Source organism: Girardinichthys multiradiatus, chromosome 4 (genome assembly GCF_021462225.1).
Source record: "Girardinichthys multiradiatus isolate DD_20200921_A chromosome 4, DD_fGirMul_XY1, whole genome shotgun sequence".
In the NCBI taxonomy this organism is placed as follows: Eukaryota; Metazoa; Chordata; class Actinopteri; order Cyprinodontiformes; family Goodeidae; genus Girardinichthys; species Girardinichthys multiradiatus.
In genome coordinates, this window is record NC_061797.1 from 25,504,504 (window position 1) to 25,528,630 (window position 24,127).

Here is a 24,127-nt window from a genome sequence, read left to right on the forward strand (position 1 = left end):
TTGTCTCATAATCAGTCTGTTTTACTTATGAGGTTAAAACTGTGCCACAATATTTTTATTGTTGTTAATCCGGATGTTAATCTGAACCAAATGATACTATAAGTTATTTGGCCCAGACAGTGATAACATGAGTTGAAGGAGCAGCTACAGTATCTCACAAAAGTGAGTACAACCCTCACATTTTTGTAAATATTTTATTATATCTTTTCATGGGAAAACACTCAAGATATGATACTTTGATACAGTCTAAAGTAATCAGTGTACAGCTTGTATAACAGTATAGATTTGCTGTCCCCTCAAAATAACTCAACACAAACCCATTAATGTGTAAACTTCTGGCAAGAAAAGTGAGTACACTCCTAAGTGAAAATGTCCAAATTGTGCCCAGAGTGTCAATATTTTGAGTGGCGACCATTATTTTCCAGGTCTGCCTATCCTCTCTTGGATATAGTGTTCAATAGATCTTAACAAGTTGCCACTGGAATCCTCTTCAACTCCTCCATGATGTCATCATGGAGCTAGTGGTTGTTAGAGACCTTGTGCCCCACTGGCTCAATAGGGTTTAGGTCTGGAGACATGTTTGACTAGTCAAGCACCTTTACCCTCAGTTTCTTTTGCAATGCAGTGGTCGTCTTGGAGAAGCGTTTGGGGTCATTATCATGTTGGAATACTGCCCTGCGGCCCAGTTTCCAGAGGAAGGGGATCATGCTCTGCTTCAGTATGTCACAGTACCAAATACATTTATTTTGGTCTCATCAGACCACAAGACATGGCTCCAGTAATCCATATCCTTAGTCTGCTTGTCTTCAGTGAACTTGTAGACTTTCTTGTGCCTCGTCTTAATTCTGGGACAACACCCATGCAGACCAATTTGATGCAGTGTGTGGAGTATGGTCTGGGCACTGACAGGCTGATCCCCACCCCTTCAACCTCTGCAGCAATGCTGGCAGCTCTCATATGTCTATTTTCAAAAGACAACTTCTGCATATGATGCTGAGCATGTTCACTCAATTTCTTTCGTCATCCATGGTGAGGTCTGTTCTGATAAACTGCTGATTGGTCTTGGCCACCATGCTGCAGCTCAGTTTTAGGGTGTTGGCAATCCTCTTATAGCTTAGGCCATCTCTATGTAGAGCAACAATTCTTTTTTCAGATCCTCAGAGAGTTCTTTGCCATGAGATGCCATGTGAAACCTCCTGTGACCAGTATGAGAGAGTGTGAGAGCGATTACACCAATATTGACACACCTGCTTCCCATTCACACCTTATAACACTAAAAAGTCATATGACACCAGGAAGGGAAACATGCTAATTGGGCACAATTTTGACATTTTGACTTAGCAGTTTAGACATTAGTTATGTGCTGAGTTACTTTGAGAGGACAGCAAATTTACACTGTTATACATGTTGTGCACAGACTACTTTACATTTAACCAAACTGTCATATCTTCAGTGTTGTTCCATGAAAAGATATAATAAAATATTTACAAAAATATGAGGGGTGTACTCACTTCTGTGAGATACTATATTTATTGTGGCTAAACCTGCAGGAGAAAGGTTTACAGAAAGTGCTCACTGATTTATTTGGTAATGTGATACATAGACATTAGCAGGTGTGTTGTGCTGACAGAGACATAGAAAGTAAAAACCATGGTAAAGGAACAGTTTCTTATCTGAGAAACTTTACGCTCACAAACAATACCCATTTTCACCTCAGTGGTTTGGCTGCTGTCTCAAAGTTGGAGATACCTGTCATTGCTGTGCCATAAACTGTGTTGTTTCGTCTTCATCAATCTTGAAGCCAAAATTCTAATTTTTTCATATCCTTGGCGCAAAATGTGTTTCCGACAAAAAGACTGCTTTTGTTTGGCAGTGAGAAAACAATCCTTCCTACCTGTGTTTACTTCCAAAGAGCTCAACCACATTTCCTAGATGATAATTGTATTATAAGTCGTCTCCATATTCTTTTCCTGGGGCCGCCAATTAGCATCTACAGAGCCAGTTGACATACTTCAGTTAGAAAGGTCGACTTGTAAACACTACATCATTGTCCATACATGCTTGTGCCATCTTGTTTTAGAGGGAATGTGAACAATTACAAGTCACGATAAACATTTGGTTTTAATTTGTAACCGCCCTTCTTTTCAAAGTACAGAAAAGAGCAAACGTTTGCTTAAAAATTTACTACTGTAACCTGTGGTTGGTCCACTGACAAGCACACCTTTTATTTTATGTGTCTTCAATTGAAGTTATAAGACCTCTGTGTTAATATCAAGAAGCTTCTAATATTGTCCCATTAGCAACTGCTGTCATTCAGACACACAGTGTTGGCCTGATTTAAATAAAATGAAATGAAGATGGTTGTTTCTGCTTCCTTGGCTTCACTCATTGCCATAAACATATGCTCTGTGCCCGCTTCTTTCCATCTTATTTATGGCTTTAATTTGTTGTGTGGGCTGCACAAGAAATCAAATTTAATCCAATCCTCGCAGGGACCCTGTCATATAATAACATGGTAATTTCTGTGTATCCTTTTGAAAAATGAGGAAATTAATTCTTCCTGACATGTTCTAATTATTCCAGTGTGAACAGGGGATGGGATGCCCTCCCTTCTCCTATCCTCCCGCACCCCCCAGCTCCCTAAGTGTCAGTTGCCAACGGGTGTCGAGGTGCTAATGCTGACCAGCAGCGCGTTTAATTTGAAACATGAGCAGACACCTTTCAACACACCTTCCTAATGTTGGAGTGGCTCACACAAATTAATTCACTACTCATCTGGCAACGCTGACTGAAATGCGTGTGTATGTCTGTGAGCAATGTGTGCAATCGTATGTTGCAATATAGGGATAGAAGCACCACTTGGACATTTCAGATTAGTAAAGGAAACTAAAGGTGTGTGTGTACACATACATTTTGTCAGTGTGCTCCGTTTGTGCTTGACCAACTATCGCTATTTTTTTCAAGGGTCTAGATGTTAAATGGGCTTGATGGTGAGATTTAGGAATTGCCTGAAAGTTTTTTTTCCTTTCTCCATCTCTTTTTTTTTCCAAACCAAAAGTAACTCGTCCCCCTTAGCATCAAAGAGAACCTTGACAGACCTATTTGACTGTCATCGGCAAGGTCTTTGGCTCATCATTTTACAAAATTTGTTTTCTTTCATTTTCTGAAATCAAATCAAATTATTTCTGTTTACTAAATGGCAGGATACTGAGCGAGATAATTTGACTTTCTTCAGAGTTATACTTTTCAACCACTAAAACTATTATGCCATAATTTGGGAAGCAGAGATGATGATGCTGTGGCTTCATAAGCTTCTGATTAGCCACAAGATTTGAGGCACATATTTGGATGTATTTTGAGGCCACACCTCAACGATACTGCTTCCTTGTGGAACATCATGGAAAACCTATAATGAATCTGCTAAAATATCAGGAAGGTAATTGTGGAACCCCACACTCTTGTTCATACTTAAGTACGATTTTCAGATGGCTGGAGGTGCGACATTCATCTCTTCAAATAATCACCTATGGTCCGATGATGCTAAAACTAAAGCTTGTGGCCATAATGACAGTCATTACATTTTAAGAAAAAAGGGAAATCTTTAAACTTTTTAAATTTTTTGGATTGTATGTAAAATATTTTAGCATCAGAGACAGCCTACCATGAAGTTTAAGTTTAAAACCACAAGCTGTAACTGATTGGTTGTGATATCTTTGAGCCAATTAGAAATGCATCATGATTACATAAAACAGACCATGGATATATGAAAATTGTTCAGGTCACCTTGTAGCTCAGACAAGAATGAGGCAACTTCATGGTCCTTCTCCTATGTCTTCAGTCCCCGCTATCATCTCCCTGTTTTGGATCTTTGTAAATTAAGCCCTGTGGAACATCAGATTCATTAGCCTCTGGCTAGGTTGCTTCTGTGTTGGCTCTCTTGTTAGCTGTTAAACACAATAGATTACTTCTATCCATAGTCTACTTTTCTGGAGACTGTTGGGGCTAACCCTCCACTTTTATACTAGCTTATTTAAGGGAACATACAAACTAACCTGGGATGCTGTAACTGCTATGCTCTGTGCAGCTAACTTCTGTCTCTTGTTGTGGGCTGCGCACTATGTAAGCCTGTTAATGATTGAAGACTGAGAGTGGCGTCTCATGCCAAGACCCACATGGCTGCTGGCGTTGCATTAAATCAGCAGTCAATTTGACTAGAAGCTTGAAATCTGGGCTAGGTTAAGGGATGTGCTGAAGCTGTGTTAATAGCTAGCTTGCTGTCCATATGGTAGTGCTTTAATAGCGCACATTTGTTGCAGATGGTGGGAGACTTGGTCAAGCAGAGGCAGCCTTTGGCAGAAGCTCTTTCTTTGAACGGCTGCTGAGCTGCTTGGACTGGCCCAGGCCAACTTAGTAAAGTCTATACTCTTACCACCAGTTTTTTTGTTTTTTTGAGTCTTTTTTTGAGTCTTGACGAATACAAGTGTTTTTTGTTTAGAGCACAGAGATTTAGGTTTAGCCATTTTCTCTAAAACCCATACATTCCATTCTTAGTATAAGTTCAGTTTTTTCTGACCACAGTGAATCAGCTGAGAAAACATGAATACAGAGAGTAACAGAGAGAAAGAATATGGAGTACAACCAAAGATAAAGATAGAAACTTTGCTTGGTCTGCCCTACTTTATTTGTCCTCCTGTAACCCTTTTGAACGGTCTGTGATTGTGATTTTTTCTTCACATTCAATGCATTTTAAAACAAATTAAGTTAAATGGACATATTTTTTCCATACATTAACTTTAGAGTGAATTCATATTTGTGCTGATGATTGTTTTGGTTTGTGTGTGCCTGCACTGGGTGCTTTTTGCACTCCCAGAAGTGAGGAGACACGCTTGATCTGCTCTGCTCTGTTTGACGGTTGTTTTCTCACGTTGTCACTGGCTCAGTGTGCTGTGGCATGGTGATGGTATTATGTGCTCTGGGCCCAACAGAGTGGAGAAAAGAGCAGGGCTGCAAGTACCCCTGGCTATGCCACTCCCGCCTCCCCAGACACCTCATTGTGAGAAAAGTCTCGGCTGAGCCCTTTGGGCCTTGTGGAGCCACTGCTTCGCTAAGTGCTGGCCAGGCTGAAAGGCACAGTGTCCTTGGGCTTGGCTCATTCTTTCCATTTTCTCACAGGCTTTGTCTCCTAAGCCACTTGAGCAAGAAGGGAAAATGCCAAATTACACCCATGCAACTAAAACTTAAGGTGTTTAAGGGCCGAGATGTCATTTGCCATTGGGCTTGTGTTTCTTATGATTATTTTTCTCTGCTTTTTTCCAATTACAAGTTTTAAAAGTAGCAGTTTTCACAGCAGCCATGCGTTGTGTTGACTCTACGCCTTATGAACTGGAAAAGACAATGAAGAGAATAAATACTTAGGTGAAATATCTCTATATATTAGTGACAGTTTACAAGGTACTTTTTTTCAAATCAGAATAGCAGGATATCTTTAGTGAAAGAAAAAAATTTTAACTTCAGCAGCCAGGAACATTTCTACGAACAAAATTCGTTCTGTGAAATTTCTACTCTTTTCCTACCAGTTTAAAAAAAAGCATGTGAGTCCCAATCAGTTTTCAACCTTAACATAATAAAAAGTGTACATTACACAGACCAATAACATTGCCTAATGGAAACCTGTTGTAAGTCAATTTTAGCCATGTGTCTCCAGATTTTTTTGTGGCAACAGCTTCTGAGCGACCTATACAAGTGGTGACATCATGACCACATCCTTTTGCCTCATTGGCGCTGTGATTCCCAGCTCGGGTCCCTTGTGGCCGAGCTCCTAGAAGCCACAGCAGCCTCACCACACATGGGCTGCAGCTGGACCACCGCTGGCTACTCTGAACAGACTGGATCTGTGGTTACAGGGGCTGGATCCGCATCCATATATCTGCACACAGTCGTGGATACGGGCTGTATGGAGATCAGTAGGCAGGGTTTATTTGATGCAAACATATCATCAGTGCAAACCGATGTTGTATGCAAATCCAATCCCTAAATGGAAAGAGATGTAATTAATGATGTCAGTTCATAAAAAAAGAGGATGGGTTCCAAGTCATATTTTTTGCTTTAATTAAAGACGTAGGATTCTGTAAAAGAAGATATATGATCAGTGTGTTTTTCTTTCCTTTATTCCCCCTTTTTTCCTCCTTCCCCCTCTCTTTTTGCTCTTCTTCCTGATTATAACTCATTTCACAGTTAAAAAAAAGATGTTCTCTCTGATTTTTCCTACCAGAACCCCACTCGCTGACATGGAGGGCTTTCTTCGTAGCAGCTTTTTACTGAGGTTAGTTTCTTTTCTGTTGTTGTCATTTAGGATCACAGGTCGGGCAAGGGTTGTACAGGTCCTTCTCAAAATATTAGCATATTGTGATAAAGTTCATTATTTTCCATAATGTCATGATGAAAATTTAACATTCATATATTTTAGATTCATTGCACACTAACTGAAATATTTCAGGTCTTTTATTGTCTTAATACGGATGATTTTGGCATACAGCTCATGAAAACCCAAAATTCCTATCTCACAAAATTAGCATATCATTAAAAGGGTCTCTAAACGAGCTATGAACCTAATCATCTGAATCAATGAGTTAACTCTAAACACCTGCAAAAGATTCCTGAGGCCTTTAAAACTCCCAGCCTGGTTCATCACTCAAAACCCCAATCATGGGTAAGACTGCCGACCTGACTACTGTCCAGAAGGCCACTATTGACACCCTCAAGCAAGAGGGTAAGACACAGAAAGAAATTTCTGAACGAATAGGCTGTTCCCAGAGTGCTGTATCAAGGCACCTCAGTGGGAAGTCTGTGGGGAGCAAAAAGTGTGGCAGAAAACGCTGCACAACGAGAAGAGGTGACCGGACCCTGAGGAAGATTGTGGAGAAGGGCCGATTCCAGACCTTGGGGGACCTGCGGAAGCAGTGGACTGAGTCTAGACTAGAAACATCCAGAGCCACCGTGCACAGGTGTGTGCAAGAAATGGGCTACAGGTGCCGCATTCCCCAGACCTGGGCTACAGAGAAGCAGCACTGGACTGTTGCTCAGTGGTCCAAAGTACTTTTTTCGGATGAAAGCAAATTCTGCATGTCATTCGGAAATCAAGGTGCCAGAGTCTGGAGGAAGACTGGGGAGAAGGAAATGCCAAGATGCCAGAAGTCCAGTGTCAAGTACCCTTACAGCCTTCAGTCAGACTGAAAGCACACATCAACAACTTGACGGTCACGAACACATGAGCTCTCCCCACCCTTTGCCTCCACTCGTTTCACAGTTTTAACATCCTGCAGGTCAGGCTCTCTGTGTCTTCATACTGCATGCTCTTGTCTGTCCACTCTCCTCATCTGCCCCTGACTTGCTAAACACCCTTATCAGGGTTGGCTGGTTTAGGCAATCACTGGCAAATCCGTCTTGTGATGTACTCTTGTTTCCTGTTTCGTCCTGTGTTTGTCTTCGCCCTAATGTAAAGATTTGCATTATTTTTGTCTTTACCCATCCTGGGATCCTAATTAAAAATGTGTGCTGTCATTATACACAGTGGAAGTAAATACATATCTTTTTTGTAAGTTGTGATTTATGACATTCTGCTTTTACACATAGATCAGAGTGATGTGCAGAGTTAGTTTTCCAGTACACACAGTGTTTTGTATTCTGGTTATTAGTGTAATATCAAACTTTTCTGATCTGCACAGAGCACCTTTATCCATGTGGTTGCTCTGTTCTCCACATGAGCTATGGCAAACTGCAAAAAAAAGATGTGTTCTTGCTTTCTTTTAATGGCGGATTTCTCCTTGTCACTATTCTATAAAGGCCAGATTTAGGAGTGCATTACTAATAGTTAACAGGTTCTCCCACCTAAGCTGTGAATCTCTACAAAGTCTGTCAGAGTTACAATGGACCTGTCAGTTTTGGTGGCCTGATATTTCTTGGTAGGGTTTCAATGTTGCCATAATTTCCCCATTCCTGGATGGTGTTATAAGCAGTGCTCCATGGAGATGTATAAAACTTGGCATATGTTGTATTGTTTTTATTTAACCCTGCTTTAAACTTCTATACAACTTTAACCTTGACCTGACTGTTGTTTTACTTGGTCTTCATGGTGCTGTTTTTTTCATTAATGTTCTTTTGCAAGTCTCTAAAACCTTTACAGAATACCTGGATTTATTGTCAAGTAACACAGGTAAAATACAGGGGTTGGACAATGAAACTGAAACACGTGTCATTTTAGTGTGGGAGGTTTCATGGCTAAATTGGACCAGCCTGGTAGCCAGTCTTCATTGATTGCACATTGCACCAGTAAGAGCAGAGTGTGAAGGTTCAATTAGCTGGGTAAGAGCACAGTTTTGCTCAAAATATTGAAATGCACACAACATTATGGGTGACATACCAGAGTTCAAAAGAGGACAAATTGTTGGTGCACGTCTTGCTGGCGCATCTGTGACCAAGACAGCAAGTCTTTGTGATGTATCAAGAGCCACGGTCTCCAGGGTAATGTCAGCATACCACCAAGAAGGACAAACCACATCCAACAGGATTAACTGTGGATGCAAGAGGAAGCTGTCTGAAAGGGATGTTCAGGTGCTAACCCGGATTGTATCCAAAAAGTCAGTGATGGTCTGGGGTGCCGTGTCAGCTGCTGGTGTTGGTCCACTGTGTTTTATCAAGGGCAGGGTCAATGCAGCTAGCTATCAGGAGATTTTGGAGCACTTCATGCTTCCATCTGCTGAAAAGCTTTATGGAGATGAAGATTTCATTTTTCAGCACGACCTGGCACCTGCTCACAGTGCCAAAACCACTGGTAAATGGTTTACTGACCATGGTATCACTGTGCTCAATTGGCCTGCCAACTCTCCTGACCTGAACCCCATAGAGAATCTGTGGGATATTGTGAAGAGAACGTTGAGAGACTCAAGACCCAACACTCTGGATGAGCTAAAGGCCGCTATCGAAGCATCCTGGGCGTCCATAAGACCTCAGCAGTGCCACAGGCTGATTGCCTCCATGCCATGCCGCATTGAAGCAGTCATTTCTGCAAAAGGATTCCCGACCAAGTATTGAGTGCATAACTGTACATGATTATTTGAAGGTTGATGTTTTTTGTATAAAAAACACTTTTCTTTTATTGGTCGGATGAAATATGCTAATTTTGTGAGATAGGAATTTTGGGTTTTCATGAGCTGTATGCCAAAATCATCCATATTAAGACAATAAAAGACCTGAAATATTTCAGTTAGTGTGCAATGAATCTAAAATATATGAATGTTAAATTTTCATCATGACATTATGGAAAATAATGAACTTTATCACAATATGCTAATATTTTGAGAAGCACCTGTATAGCGGGCACACTTTGGGGGCTTAATCTTTCTGACACATTTTTAGTTGTGGACTTTGCCCTGTGTGTGCGTGCACATGCTTGGGTGTGCGCATGTGTTTGTATGTTTGAAAGACTGTCCAACAAAGTTTCTTGCATATTTGCCCAAGTTGTTACAATTGTGTTGATGTAGTGTGTGGCTGAGAAGCATGCTCACCCTTACAGCCTTCAGTCAGACTGAAAGCACACATCAACAACTTGACGGTCACGAACACATGAGCTCTCCCCACCCTTTGCCTCCACTCGTTTCACAGTTTTAACATCCTGCAGGTCAGGCTCTCTGTGTCTTCATACTGCATGCTCTTGTCTGTCCACTCTCCTCATCTGCCCCTGACTTGCTAAACACCCTTATCAGGGTTGGCTGGTTTAGGCAATCACTGGCAAATCAGTCTTGTGATGTACTCTTGTTTCCCGTTTCGTCCTGTGTTTGTCTTCGCCCTAATGTAAAGATTTGCATTATTTTTGTCTTTACCCATCCTGGGATCCTAATTAAAAATGTGTGCTGTCATTATACACAGTGGAAGTAAATAAGCAAGCTTATTTACCATTGGCTCCTTTCCTAGTCAACCACCTTCTCTAGGCTCCAGTGTTGCTCCCTAATTAGGGCTGGCTCATTAAAAGCCACAGCAGCAGCATCTGCCTTTCAAAGCTGCTGTCAGCCAAACTTTACTAAAGCTAATGAATCCTCTTTGATTTCTTTTTCAAAAGGTCACTTATTTGATTAAATTAACAGCATTTTTTTCTCCAGCAGAACGGTTGGGGGCATTTTAAAAAGAAAGGACAATTTGATACCATTACTCTTGCTCATCAACACGTCCTTCAGGAATTCAATAGGAAAATGTCTTACCTATTTAAAATTGTTTTTATTTTTTCCATTACTCAAGCAGAATCTCACATTTATTACCTTAAAAGAGGAAAAAAAAACTATTTTCTTTCAGCGCTTTGACAAAAGAGGAATTAAACCTTGAAAAAAACATCCTGTTTGAATTATATTTACAAGGATGCTTTTTAACACACACAAATCTGTTAATTGAAACAGCTTCTTTTTATTTACGTTCTGTTGCACAAAAGAAAAAGCAACTTATCACTTACCTATAATAGTTTATATTAACAAATACTAGCCATAATTACTGCTGCTGCACTTAACAAGTAAAATACAAACTGAAAAATGTACAATATAGGTTTTATCCCTCACGGAACCAATTGCTTTGGTGTAGCTATTGCAGTCCGACAGTACTCTTTCAGGCATACAGGTTGTTCAATTTTTGAAGGTGCACTCTCATTTCTCATTTCCGCTTTTGTTTTTTGGAGCAATGCTACAACGTGGATTCCTCAGCACCTGTTGAACCAGTTGTTGAACCAACTGTACAGAAAGATGAGCGGTATCCTACATGTTGAAGGGGGTGAGGACGGGATAGTATTTTAAAAGAAGAAAAATTATACCCTTCACTAAATGTTTCTTAACCTTTTCTACCACTAGACATGAAAAAAAACCTGATTTTTCAACACCTTATTGCACCTCTAATGCACACCCTTCTGTCAATGTCAGTTTTAATTAAAGGCAGCAGCAGAAAGATATTATGCTCACTGACTGAGGCCTATACAATCAGGCCAAGATTAAAGGCAGGCTTTGCTCTAGGGTTAGCCTCTTTTACTTTGATAAGACTTGTGCCCTGGAGTGGCTGTGAGGGGGGGTGAAAAGGAAAGAAGCAGAGGTGGAAAAGCATGGTTCTCCATTAATCCCAGTTTCTTTATTCTAAAAACAAAATTAGGCCAAAGAGGGCTTTCTAAGCAGTGTCGCACATACAAATCTTCTCCAGAGTGAATTGGTTTTTTGACTTTTTATGCTCTAGTGCCTCATATCACAGATGTGCCTTCTTTCATTAATGTGTTGAATCATGAGTTTGGTTTCGAGCTGGTATGAGTTTTAGAGCCTCTTAAAGGAACCACTTTCATTTTTAATAAACAATGAAACCTGCTACGCAGTTATTGTCACGAACACTTGAAAGTCGAACAGTCAGACTGTTTATTTCAAGCAGAACTTCAAACTTTTGTTTCCGTATCTGGTTTCAAAAATAGTGTTTTAAAAATTCTCTAAACTAAGCCAAAAGTTTTCTGTCTTACTGAATGTGACGTGTTGTTCAGGCTCCTAAGCTTATCTTTGTTGACGGGACGTGTTTTCACCTTAGATCAATTTTTTATATGTTTAAGCAACACGTTTGTCAGATATTTTTTTGTGAATTCAAAAAGTGAGTGGAAAAATGAGAGAGTGTAAAAGAGAGAAAGGGGAAGGAACCGAACACAGACATGTGAACAGAGAGACACAGAGATAATGACTGAAAGAGAGAGAGAGAGATCTTCAGTCTCAGTGTACTCTCAGTGGGCTGGACCTCCCTCTACATTTTCGCCATTATTTGATGTAATGAAAGGAGAAAGTGTGCAACATTGAGATTGTTAATTAATTTAGTCTAACAAGATGAAGATAAATGAAACCCACTGAAGGTTGACTAGACTAAGGGGCCCACTTAGCATTCCTTCTGCCCTCAAGCCCCGTTTTCTCTTCTCTCCTTTTACAATAGAGCTCAGCTAAAAGCTGCAGAGCTGTGTTTGTGCAACCCCAGCGAGTTTTCCACCTGCAAGTTTGGATGTGAAACATTTTTTTCTTTTGTGTCTTTTGTCTTTATTGATTGATTTTAACTTCCAAATGGCCCTAACTGATTTTGTAAGTGAGTTAGATTGGAGTGCAGATGTGTGGTTATTAGGCCATCCTGACATAATAGCTAAAGCTCAGCCGACATGCTTGATATAAACTACAGCTACTTTTTAAATACACGATGGTGAAAATTCTTTTTCCGTTTTTTAGAAACACAAGCAAATTTTTGTCTCTCACCAGAAAATTTATGGAAGTGTGCCTATGTGATCAATTTCTTAAACTACTTTTAGGTTTTTAGCATCTCACCATGTGAATGAGGAATGGGTTCTTTAATGTAGCCTGGGGACTACATTAGAAAGGCCAAAATAGAAGAAAAGGCAATTCACACAAAACCAGATAGTTGTCTTCATCCACAAGTAAATCAGTAGTCTATGTAGCTCCCTTCTCACTAGGCACTTTGTACAGAATCTTGAAGGCAGCACAGACCAATCATTACGACATCCATTCTTTGCTCCGCTTGTCTCAAGTCAATCCACAATGGGTTGTTGATTGTATGGAAAACACCAGAACAATTTTGTCCTCTGTTTTGGTGGCAGTGCAGACTTTTTAAAGTGAAGTCCTCCATAATGGTCTCATTATTGTTATTCTTGGAGCAGACCTCTGGGAGGAAGAAGTAGCCTCTCGCAGTGCGTCATTATTTCTTAATTTCAATTAGCTCATCACGCTATCTCCTGGCAAACAGAGTTGTGGCTAATTAAAAGTGGGCAGGCAAGCGCTCCTTGCCTGTGACTTAAAAAGTAGCTCTCGATAGACTGTTAATATGAAAGAAATAGTTAAAAAAAAGAGAGGATTAGAGCCGTTACCCTGGTAACTCCAACTTCCATCTGCGAGGGAACAATGAACTTGTGTTCCTCTACCACCTATGCTATGAAAAACAGAGAGCAGGGAAGTGAGTGCACTCAAAGGACAGGACCCTTTTTAACAGCAGAGTGGGATTCAGGTCTAATAGGCTCTTTGGTGGGAGTGGTTAGAAGAGAGACCACTGGGGGATAGAGGACCACAGGGAAGTCAATGTGTTAACCTGGGTCAGTGAAGGTTATCTTGGTTTTTTACAATAGCAGTTTATTCCCTGCATTTGGAAGAGCAATGCAATCAAAAGCTTCTAAAATTCTCTCAGTAATGTTTAGTAATGTTAAATCTGGTTCTGAAACCTGAACTGTAACAAAACCAATATGAAATACAAGACCTATCCTAGTTCTATATTTACATAAATGGCCCTTGTAATGTAATTTTTCAGCTAATAACAACCAGCACAGATTGTGGATAAGAAATAATCATGAACTATTTCCAGAAAAAGTAATAAATAGCTGTAAAATTAGATTTGAATTAGAGTTTCTTAGGGTCTCATAGAAAAATCTGTTATCATACAGGAATGTTTCTGCTCTAAAACACTTCCAAGTTTGAATGATCCATGACTAGACAGGGACAGTGTGTGTGTTTCTCTTTAAGTTTTATGTCCCTTATTACAGCTGCAAAACGTCTGCTCACATTAACCAAATTTATGACTGAGGCCAGCCGAACAGCAGCACAGGTTAATGAATTTGGCATAACTAATTAAATGTTATTGAGGGATGAATATGAATCCTCAGCTCAGGACACCCAGCAGACAAAGGGGGCAAAAGTAAGGAACATGAAACAATGCACTTGAGATAAAATAGAAAACAGAATTTCTTTAGTAAAATGAACTGGTAAAATTATGATTTTTGGGTCCCACATAATAAGGAAAGTAGGTTAAAATTAATTATTAATCCACAAACTCACATGTGCTCACTCACATATTGTTTGATGTACTGGCTAAAACATAAATTATGACAAAACAGATGAAAAAATTTAGGCATTGTCATATTAACAGGATCCTTGTAATCAACATTATGATGATTATCTCTTTTGTCATACAAGTATTGGAATATTATTGCAACAATCTGCAACAAAAAAATCTAAGAAAATAAAAAAGGAAAATAAATATAGCTCAATTTAGGATCACATTTTTAAATTAACTTAAATATTGACATTAGTTACTTCCTTAAAGACAGTAATTTAACAACTAGAATCTATGCATATGATGAAGAGCAGTGGTTACCATTTCATCAATCATGGAAGCACTACCAAGTGTTCACAACCAAGAGAAAAACATTATTTTTAATTAGTTGATAAAAACTGTGTATTTTAACTAAAGCCATCTGATTTTCCTGAAGGAGCAGGATGTACAGTGCCATCTTGTGACATATTTGTGAATTGCAACCAACTGGGACCCAGTTCATGCTCTCCCATTAAAATAAATAAATTAATAACTTTTGTGGGACAGTGAAAAAACTGGTAAGAAATAAAAATATCATTGGTCTATGTCTGAGAACAAGTACAATAATGGAAGGAAGAAAGAAAGAAAGAAAGAAAGAAAGAAAGAAAGAAAGAAAGAAAGAAAGAAAGAAAGAAAGCAAGCAAGAAAGAAAGAACAATTATTCTTGCCCATAGTGACAAAAAACATACACAGTGTTGGTAAAGATGTGACGTTCCTTTAGTTTTGAAAGCTGACGAGTGTTTATAGGTAGAATCGGGAAAAAAATAAATAAATAAAAGAAGCTCATTGGACTTTAAAATGAATCACAGAGACATGCTTAAAACTTGTTTTTGTAATACTTTGAAAAGATTTTTACTTTTTTCTGTGCATGGTGTTTTTGGTGCGTTTAACTTAAATAATTCCTGTCTCTCTCTCCTCCTCTGTTACACTCTCACTAACTCCTCTGCACACCATGTCTGACATATGCTCCCTGAGAGCTAAGCCTTTCAATTTAGATTTCAATTATCATGTTAGTTTTGTGATTAGACTTTTAGTCCTCCAGGAATCAGACCTCCCTGCTCCTCTCTATTCCACTCTATTCCACTTCCCCTGCAATCACATCCCATCTGATGAATTGCGCATATAATTACGGAAGTTATTGAATATGCAGATCACTGCTGACTCTCGGTGTGGAGTTCATATTGCATCAACCCTAACTGTATCAAACAAGGGTCTCCGATAAAGACCCACTCTGATAATAAGAGAGGGGCGATGTAAGCATGAAATAGAACAAGGGCTGGTGAAAACTGTGTGTCTCTGTTGGTATGTCCTAAACAGAGAGTTGACTCTGTGCTCAGTTACCTCTGCCCCTAAATCCAGCAAATCTCTGTCTGGTCCTAAACCAGTCAGTTCATGAGGTGTTTATGAATCAACCAAAATTAGGTATTTCCCCTATGTTACAGTATATTGCTACGATCATACTTGCCATCCCATGATGCAATTCCTTAGAGGTTCTCAGAAGAGGGAGTGAAGCACTTTACAGGCACACCCACAAGAGGAAGATGTGGGAAATGCTTAAACTTTTGATAGCTTTTAGAGAGCCTCTCTGAAACCTGGCTTGCAAGCAATAAAAAAAGTTTTTTTCAGGCTACATTTTAGTTTTTGCTATGAAAAGAATTATTTATTTATTTATTACTTGTTACTTATTACTTGATACATCTTGCACAAAAAGTAACACTTTCAAAATTTCTTTAGCTGGGGTTCAGCTGTGTCTAGTATTTATTACTTGTGCTATAGTGATGCAAATGCCATTTATAGCTGATATGCATGGCTGACACTTGAGAAGATTTACAGACTTCATAGAAGCTGCACAACAAAGTCCACAACACTCAATCATGTAAACAAATAAATGCACACTTGAAACTTTGTAATGATTGTCCAATGTAAAACCGATGGCTGGAAGGATATTCATGTTTTCATTTTTTCTTTTTTCAATGTCAAGGGTTTCAGTTTTATTTAATGGTAACTGATGCTTTTCTTAACTTCTTGAAATAATATAAAAACTAGTTGCAGAGTCTCCAAAGGAATATACGAGATCAGAATTGGTCATACTGCTGGCTAATTTAGGTTTAAAGCAATGTTTTAATTTTATCAATATGTTTTCTTCTAAAAGAGAATCTCTGTAGGAAGCTGGAGATTAGGATGATGGTAAAGAGGTCTTCCAGCCTCAACTTGGAACTCATAACCGATGATAATTTGTCAAAACACCAGTGGAAACATGCAAAAAGCTGGTCAGCAATTATAAGAAGGGTTTGATTTATATATTGCTAATAAAATACTTTTCCATTGAAGGGTATAAATAGTTTTCAACATGACATTTTTAAACAAAAAGTAAATAAAAACATATCTTTTATAAAAAATAAACTTTTTTTTACAATGTTTTATTAACCTACGCATGATATTCTTCTCATTTCCTATCAGAAAGAATCTTTTGAACCTAAATCTGCCAGGTGCATCAATAATTTTAGGCTTATCTGTACAACCTATGTTTTGTAAAAATCCCTTGGTGTTCTGCAAGAAAACCAAAGTGAATAATTTACTAAGTGACCACTGAAATTTCCCTGCCTTTTACTGTAAAAAGTGTGTTGCAAGTGTGGCGACCTTTGTCGAGTCCCATCTATTGTTTGCTGAATGGTTACACACTCCACAGGCTGTGAAATACACATCTGCTACCTTTAGCTCAGTGCAGAGCAGATAAACAGAAAGGGTTTGGGCTTAGGCATGTGTGGGTGTGTGTATGTCTACGGGGTCCTCGGCTACCTTTCTACACGGCTTAGCTGCAGCCTCTATCTTCTTATCAAATATTTGTCTGTCCTTCACTCACTATCTGCCCTTCTTTCTGTTTGCTTTGTTTATTGAAACCTATCTCAGAAAGATTGGCAAGCTTTCCTGAAAGTTTGTTGCATAATATCTGTGTGAAATTAGTGTTTCTGTATGTAAATTGTATATTTTCATTTGATGTTCTTAAGATTTATGCTGTCCTTACGTGACAAGATAATTTTCCATATGGAAGGTAAATCCTTATTCCAATCCAGTCAGTGCTGATACAATATAAGGGACAAAGGCTTTTTAATTTGCTTAAAAAAATGTCAGATTTTTCAAATTATTTACTTTAGCCCAGGGAGTGAGGCGAGGCGCGCTGCATCTTCGCATCACGCTTAGCTGAGGCTTAGCATAATGACTGTGGTGGCAGGAAACCACAACAGAGCCAGGGCACAGACTGCCTGAGAACCGGAGGCCCGTGGCCCACGGCCAAACACACAAATCCTGCTGCACACTTGTGGCTTTTTAAGAAAGCAATTTGGCTAATGATTTCATTTTGGAACCCTGTCATGATGCTTGTGTTCTCTGAGCAAGCCTGCAAAAGAACTGAGAAACCAGCACAAAGGGAAAGGTATCTGTAAACACATGCTACTGCCTTCAACCACAGAAAAAATAACATACAACTGAGAGAAAAATGGCACAAAAAACACATTGGTAATAGACTGTGTTAGATACAGAGTTAATAGTGTTTGCTCTGGATAAAGGCAGAGAGGCGTCGAAGCGCAGTATTTGAGACTGGTGAGAGATTTTGTGTTTCAGTCAGCATTTAATCCACTACAGTACCCAATTTCTCAGCAGCCCGTTTTTCTGTTCGACCATGTCTGTCAGCTCTCTGATTATATTAGAGCCATGTTTCACATACATTTACTCGGATTTCCTCTGTGCCGCGCCGTGAATGAAACCATTTCCACATTTCTAAAACAGCAGTCTGTACGTGTCTTCCTGGTGAAGCAAATGTTTGGGCAATTACCCAGATCAGCGGCCAAAGCTTCTGGTTTTTCTCCTCATATCTACCTTTTTTTTTTCCCCTTTTCAGAGTTTCTCTCTCTCTTTCTGTCAATCACACGTGCTAAGTTTTAACCACCTCCAAACTGAGCCAGGCAGCATCCATTCATTTGGCTTCATCCCATCCAACCTGTCAGAATGGCACACGCTGTTGACCATGCTTTCTATTCAGCCCAGCAAATTAATTGGTTTCAGCAGTTTAAATCAGCAATCAATGTCAGTTTCCCCAACATAATAAGCCTTAATCATAAATCTTTGAGGTGTGGCTTGCCTGACCCCTATTCATCATGGCTCAGCTACAGTAGATGGCCTCATCTGGGTGGAGCAAATTAACTCCCCTTGTTTTGATTTTCCAATTGACGTGTCACATGAAAGGTGGCTACTCTCTACCCGCCCTAGCTCTATGCTGGCTCTTCTTCTAACAGTCCTGAGGCCCACAAAGATGAAAAAAATGGCTTTTTTGAAAGGTACAACCCTGGGTAAAGTGCGCAGATTGCTCTGAACGTCATTATATTTTAGCAAGTTAAAACCAGATACTTTAAACAATTTATTTGGGATTTAAAATGATAAACATTAAATAGATCTAGAGTGGAGTAAAACTTACACTTGGTTTCCAATTTTTTTCTAGATTTTTGTGAATAGAAATGAGAAAGATGTGGTGTGCATTTGTCTTCCACCCCCCTTTACTCTGATACCCCTAACAACTACAGTGCACCCAATTGCCTAACATAGTAAATAGAATATTTTCAATGTAAAACAATCATACAGCTTCAGGATAAGGTTATGGAAATGTTTACATCAGGATTTGGTTTTAAAGCAATATCCCAAGCTTTGGACATCTCATGAAGCACTGTTCAATCCCTCATCTGAAAGTAGAAAGAATATTACACAACTGCAAACCTACCAAGACATTGCCGTCCACCTAAACTCATAGCTAAGGAAAACGATAATCAGATAAGCAGCTAAGTGGCCCATGATTACTCTGGAGGAGCTGGAGAGATCCCCAGCTCAGAAGGGAGAACCTTTTCGACATCACAACTATCACAGCTAGCTGTTATGCAAAGAAGAATGTTAGTCCCCAGATATGATGAGCTGGTGGTGAAAGGTGGCTCTACATTTTTTTAATAATTTTTATTTCGTTACATTTTGTAATTATGCACTACTTTGTGTTCTATTACATAAAATCCAAATACATGTTATTGAAGTTTGTGATTGCAATGTGACAAAATGTGAAAATGTTCAAAAAGTATGAAAAAGTCACTCTAGTTCACTGTTTTCTTCTGTGTGACTGCAAATAATAAATGTCATTGATTTATTTAGTGAAAGAGTTAACCATATTGGAGGCAAAGCCAAAGAAGATAAATTAATATAAGATCATGAGTAACACAAAAGACAACTTTCCTGTTTATAATTTACAGCATACAGAAAATGATTTTTATATGGAAAATTGTGAAATTTACATTTGAAAAAACAGCATCCTGCCTCTTTAATGTGAGTCTTTCAATTTTTTTCTTTGGCAGCTGCACCAGATATTACTCTACATTTTAAGTGCATTCTTTACTGCACTGAGAAACTTACAAATGCCAGAGTGGGCCTCATCTGAATGGGGCTTTGTTTAACAAAAACAGCGCCCTACTCTATATGTAATCTGTCACTGTTTCTTTTTCTTTCCTTAAACAATGCTCAAAAAATCGAACAGAAGATTTTTTTTATTATTGAGTTCTTGCCAAATTCCAGTCTCTGTTTTCCTTCTTCTGCTCACAAAGGGCTCATAATTTATTGTCAACTATGAGGTGAACCGCAAAGCTCCACTTTTGCTCATCAAATACGGTTGTGTTGCTTGATGACTTGACTCCCCTGTGAGATTTGCTCAAGTGCTGCAGTAGCACTACAAAGAATATTTAAAGTAAACAGGCCCAGAAAAAGATAGAGAAAAGAACACAATACTTCATTACCAGGTTGTATTCATTTCACCTTAATACATCCTCCTCTAGTTGGATGTTTTGCTGAGAGAAGCCCATTAACAAATTTGGTTTTATTGGATCCCCATTCTTAATTTTTGAGAGCATACGCATGAGTAAACATGTGTGTGTCCTGCAGAACTGAGAGCCTGTTATGCCATCAAGGTCTGAGCTTGTATTCTGGGATCAGAAAAAAACTTGCCAATGGCACAGGGGACTGAAAGAGGAGGAGAAGGAGGGAGGAAGGATCCAGGCTGTGAGTGCTCATCGACCCCTCCCGATTAGACAGACAGACGCACTTAAGCACTCTCACACCTGCATCAGCCTTTGCCTTGGGTGAGGGGCAAGGACACCAACCACGCTGTCACGGCAGCTGCACAAGTGTTTAAAGTGAGCTGGAAGGAAGCTCCTCTAGCAACATATTATTGCAAATAATTTTCTCTGCAAAGTAATTATCAATGCTCTGCTCAATATGTAAAGTGTGCACTTCAGGTGGCTTGCTTAATTTGCTCTGGGTGGCTATCATTTGAGTGTGGATTTTAACTGTGGCAACGGCGCTGGTTACTAATGGAGAAGGTATCAGGAGAGAATGTGAAGTGAGGATGAAGTGCCACCATAATTGAGTTGACTTTTTGCAGGGGAAGGTCAACAATAATGGAGCAACAATTTAGACAAATTCATTTAGACAGCTCCCCTGTCTCTATCTTTAAGTTGAAGAGAAAATGAGCCATTTTTAAACCATACTTTTAAATTTTTGTTTAAGATATCTGTATGGCAAAAAAACCCCAAAAAACAAACAAAAACTTTCTGTTTATTCAGCATTATGCAACAAGCAAGCATGTTCGGTGAATGGAAAAGATGGCACACACAATATACCACATTAAGGGCTGATTATGTATCCAAGAAACCTGGCTGCTGCACAGCGTGGCACAATTACAATGGAGGGTGATAATTTAATTGTGCTAAACGGTAGATTCTGTGTCAGTGCTCCTCCAGCTGGGAGCTGTCAGGTAGTTATATCTCATTATGGCAGGTGAAGAACCCAGAGGAACCCTACCATGACACCTGTTAGAACACGAGGAACCCCTGAAGGGAAACGCATAGAAGATTTCTCTTCCCACTATCTCTCTCTCTCTCTCTCTTTCTCACAAACAGGGACACATGCATACGCACACAGTGCCGGCACTTTATCTCTGCATATAACTTCAACTCACTTTGTGCATGACACTAATAATGTTTTTAAATCATTATTAGTTTTATTAAAATGCTTGGTTTAGTTTATGGAGAGCTTTACATGAAAAAGATTTATGTTTCTTTAAACACTTATGCACGTTTTCATATTTTTAAATAAATAAACCTTCCTGAATAGGTTCTTTAAACATATTTTTATGCTCTTTTCAGATTATTTTAATTGCTTATTTTAATTAAATATTTTAATTGCTAACAGTTTGACAAAATACTAATTTGATAAACACTCACATTTTTTCTCCTTCATATGGCCCATGCCTTTCTGTTTTTATCACAATTTTTTCTCCAGTTATTGTCAGTTTCACAGGATTAGTTGCAAGTTTGTTAAGTGGATCTTCAGATTTGTTTTGCCTGAATGCATGTTCTCCTTTTTGAGCTGAATAGACAAAAGAAAATAGATTTTTTAAACAAACTCAATATCATCTTAAGTGTATATTTTATGCCCAATTATGAACAAATTTATACACCTCTTTACATGTGAGCAATTAAGCAATTTAAATACCATTATCCACCTTTCCTGTCCAGGAAAGGCCATTTATGCCTTTTTCTGCCGATAACATGCAAACCGTGGGGCTTTTGATCAAAACCTGAAGATCCATGGCAGCACTGAACCAGACAAGTGGGTGGGATGAGGGGGTAGTAGTGGTGGTGTGGGAAGGACGGTGTGGGGTTACTTATCGCCATTGTCTATAAAAGGTAAACAGTGTGAAAGAGCAGATACGGCAGGCAAAAGCAGGCCAGACCCTTTTATGATGAAAGAGGAAATGGGATAGCTGGGGACACATGGCCCAGCAGTCACAAGACCCCTGAGATGAGCGGTGCACAGCACCCCTCTAATACTTACCAATTAAGCAGAGGCTGTTTTGCACGATGATGAAACATTATCTCTAGGAACAATTCATGACTCAAAGCATTCCAGGCCACATGAGCCTGTGGCTGGAAAACTTAAATCCTAATCCTTCAAATGTGCGCAATATTGTCAGCTATATATAGACCATGCTGCTTCTTTATCTGACCCCGTCTCATCCCTGCCTCAGAACTTCAAAGGAACAGAGGTTTTGTCTATAAGGAAAATTGTTCTAAATGGTTAGTTTATTTTGGATCCAGTTTATCAACTGAACACATTTTAAGTTCTAGTCATTGAAAGTTTAAGTGTATTTTGCAAAATAAACTAAACTGGTTGTATTATTAATGTGCATGAGATTATTTGAAGAAAACAGTTGAGTTGTTAAAACAGGGCTGTTTTGCTGATTTTATTTTGCGTGCATGGAGGCTAACAGTGTAAACACTGCTATTCCATCAAAATATATGATGAGTTCCCACATGCTTTATAGTAGTACCCGCATTCAAATAAATTCTGCTCTTTATTTTGCACCTCATCCAAAGTCTTTGTTGTGTCAGCACCAATCTACTGCATACATTCCCCTTTAGATCTCAGAGCTGTGTGATCCCCACTCTAAAGAAGAGGAGAAAAACACTGTATGCTTGCCCTCAGATATTTTCAGAGAATTATTGCCACTCTTCCCCTTTTCCCTTTCAATAATATGAGGTAGTATTGTATAGGGCTCGTCAGGAGATGGGGGTGGGGCAGAAGGATTTCTCCCCACTCTTTAGCTGCCTGAGCGCAGCCCTCCCAGCACTGCTAATAAATTATTAACTCCTGCTGACAAATACTGTTATGGAGCCTGCTGCAGATCTGTTGCATTCTTTAACAAGATTGCTGTAGACACATGTTACAGGAGGATGGAGTCTCCACTGCTCCCTCTCTTCTTTGCTCTCTGTCTATCGTCTTCCCTCGCTCACGCCTCAGCAGTTTGACTGATGGCTGGAGACCAAAGTAAAAGTGCCTCAGAGACTGAATATTTTAGTGGTAAAATAATACCACTTGATTTACTGTGTAATACAAAAGCAGGGGTTTGTTTCGCGCTCACACTCCATTGAAGACGAGGTGCTTGTTTCGCTTCAGGCTCAAGCTTTTTGGCCGCATGAATAAAGAATACACTGGATTCTACGTGATCAGCCTGCTCCCACCACTCACACACGTAAACCCTTGCTCTACTTACCGCTAAACACGTGTGCTGAACTTTGCTCTAACTCTTGATTTTCAATTAACAAACGTTTTGAGCTGGGATTCTATCTAATATAATTGCAGGAAACTATTTAATGGCTGATTAAAATTGAAGGCTAAGTCCCACTAAAAATACAGGCGACAACACTTCTGAGCGCGGAGACTGAAAGACAGGGCAGACAGACGAGCTCAGGTCCATGCTCCTGCTCTGCTAATCAAAAAGGTTGGCTGCAAACCCAACTTCTTTGGGAACTTCAAATATTCTTTCTCTATTATAAGACATTTTTCTAAATCTGCTTAGAGATTGTTGTTTTGATCCTTGTTCTTTCAAATGGTTTTAGCCCATTGACATGCAAACAAATTAGGATAATAATTCACCTTAATGTGTGCATAGATAAAAGATGTCAGTTTTTCTTGAGTAAGACCAAGAACCATCAGACCCTAAGTCCTTGTTAGTGAAATATCCTTTTTTACATAGAGCATATCTTTGCCTATCTTGTGGTGCTTGGCTTTCAACAGAGAGTGCAAGGACACCACAGCACCATGCTCTGCCTCAGCCTTGAGTACCCCCCTCTTCATCTCAGCACCTCGCCCCTCCCACCACCACCACTAGCTGACAGTGAAAATAAAGTGTTGTCACACTGACCCCTGTAGATAGAGCAGGAAAACAGGGCAGATGGTGATCAGTGATTAAATTTACCATAAGAAATACTTGGTTTTATCACATACAGTGCCTGGCAAATCTTTTAATTCACCTTGAGCTTTTTTACATTTTGTCACCTAATAACCTCAAACATCTGTGTATTTAATTGGCATAGACCAACAGAAGAAAGTACTGCATTATTGTGGAACTCAAGGAATGTGAATCCTGGTTTTGAAAACTTTATACATAAAAAATTCTGTTTGCAGTTTGGCATAAGGGGACATAGTTGCTCTGAACAGATACGACCACAAATATTTTTTTCCTACCTGCAAAACTCTACGTGTTACAGAAAACTAACACCATCCCCACCACAAGAAATGGTGGTGGCAGCATCATGCCTTGTGGATGATTTTATTCAGCACA

General features: G+C 39.3%; 1 protein-coding gene across 7 annotated transcripts in view; it reads left to right on the forward strand.

The window, feature by feature from the left end:
• Window positions 1–24,127, forward strand: part of sox6 (SRY-box transcription factor 6) — a 162,150-nt gene that overhangs the window by 31,686 nt on the left and 106,337 nt on the right. For 4 of the 7 annotated variants that reach the window (XM_047362724.1, XM_047362723.1, XM_047362729.1 and 1 more), the window contains exon 3: window positions 6,272–6,322. The exons of the other annotated variants lie outside the window; for them this stretch is intronic. In XM_047362724.1, coding sequence (XP_047218680.1) covers window positions 6,288–6,322 — 35 coding nt within the window. In that variant the 5' untranslated portion in view covers window positions 6,272–6,287. The remainder of the gene's footprint in view (window positions 1–6,271; window positions 6,323–24,127) is intronic. 7 annotated transcript variants of the gene reach the window in all.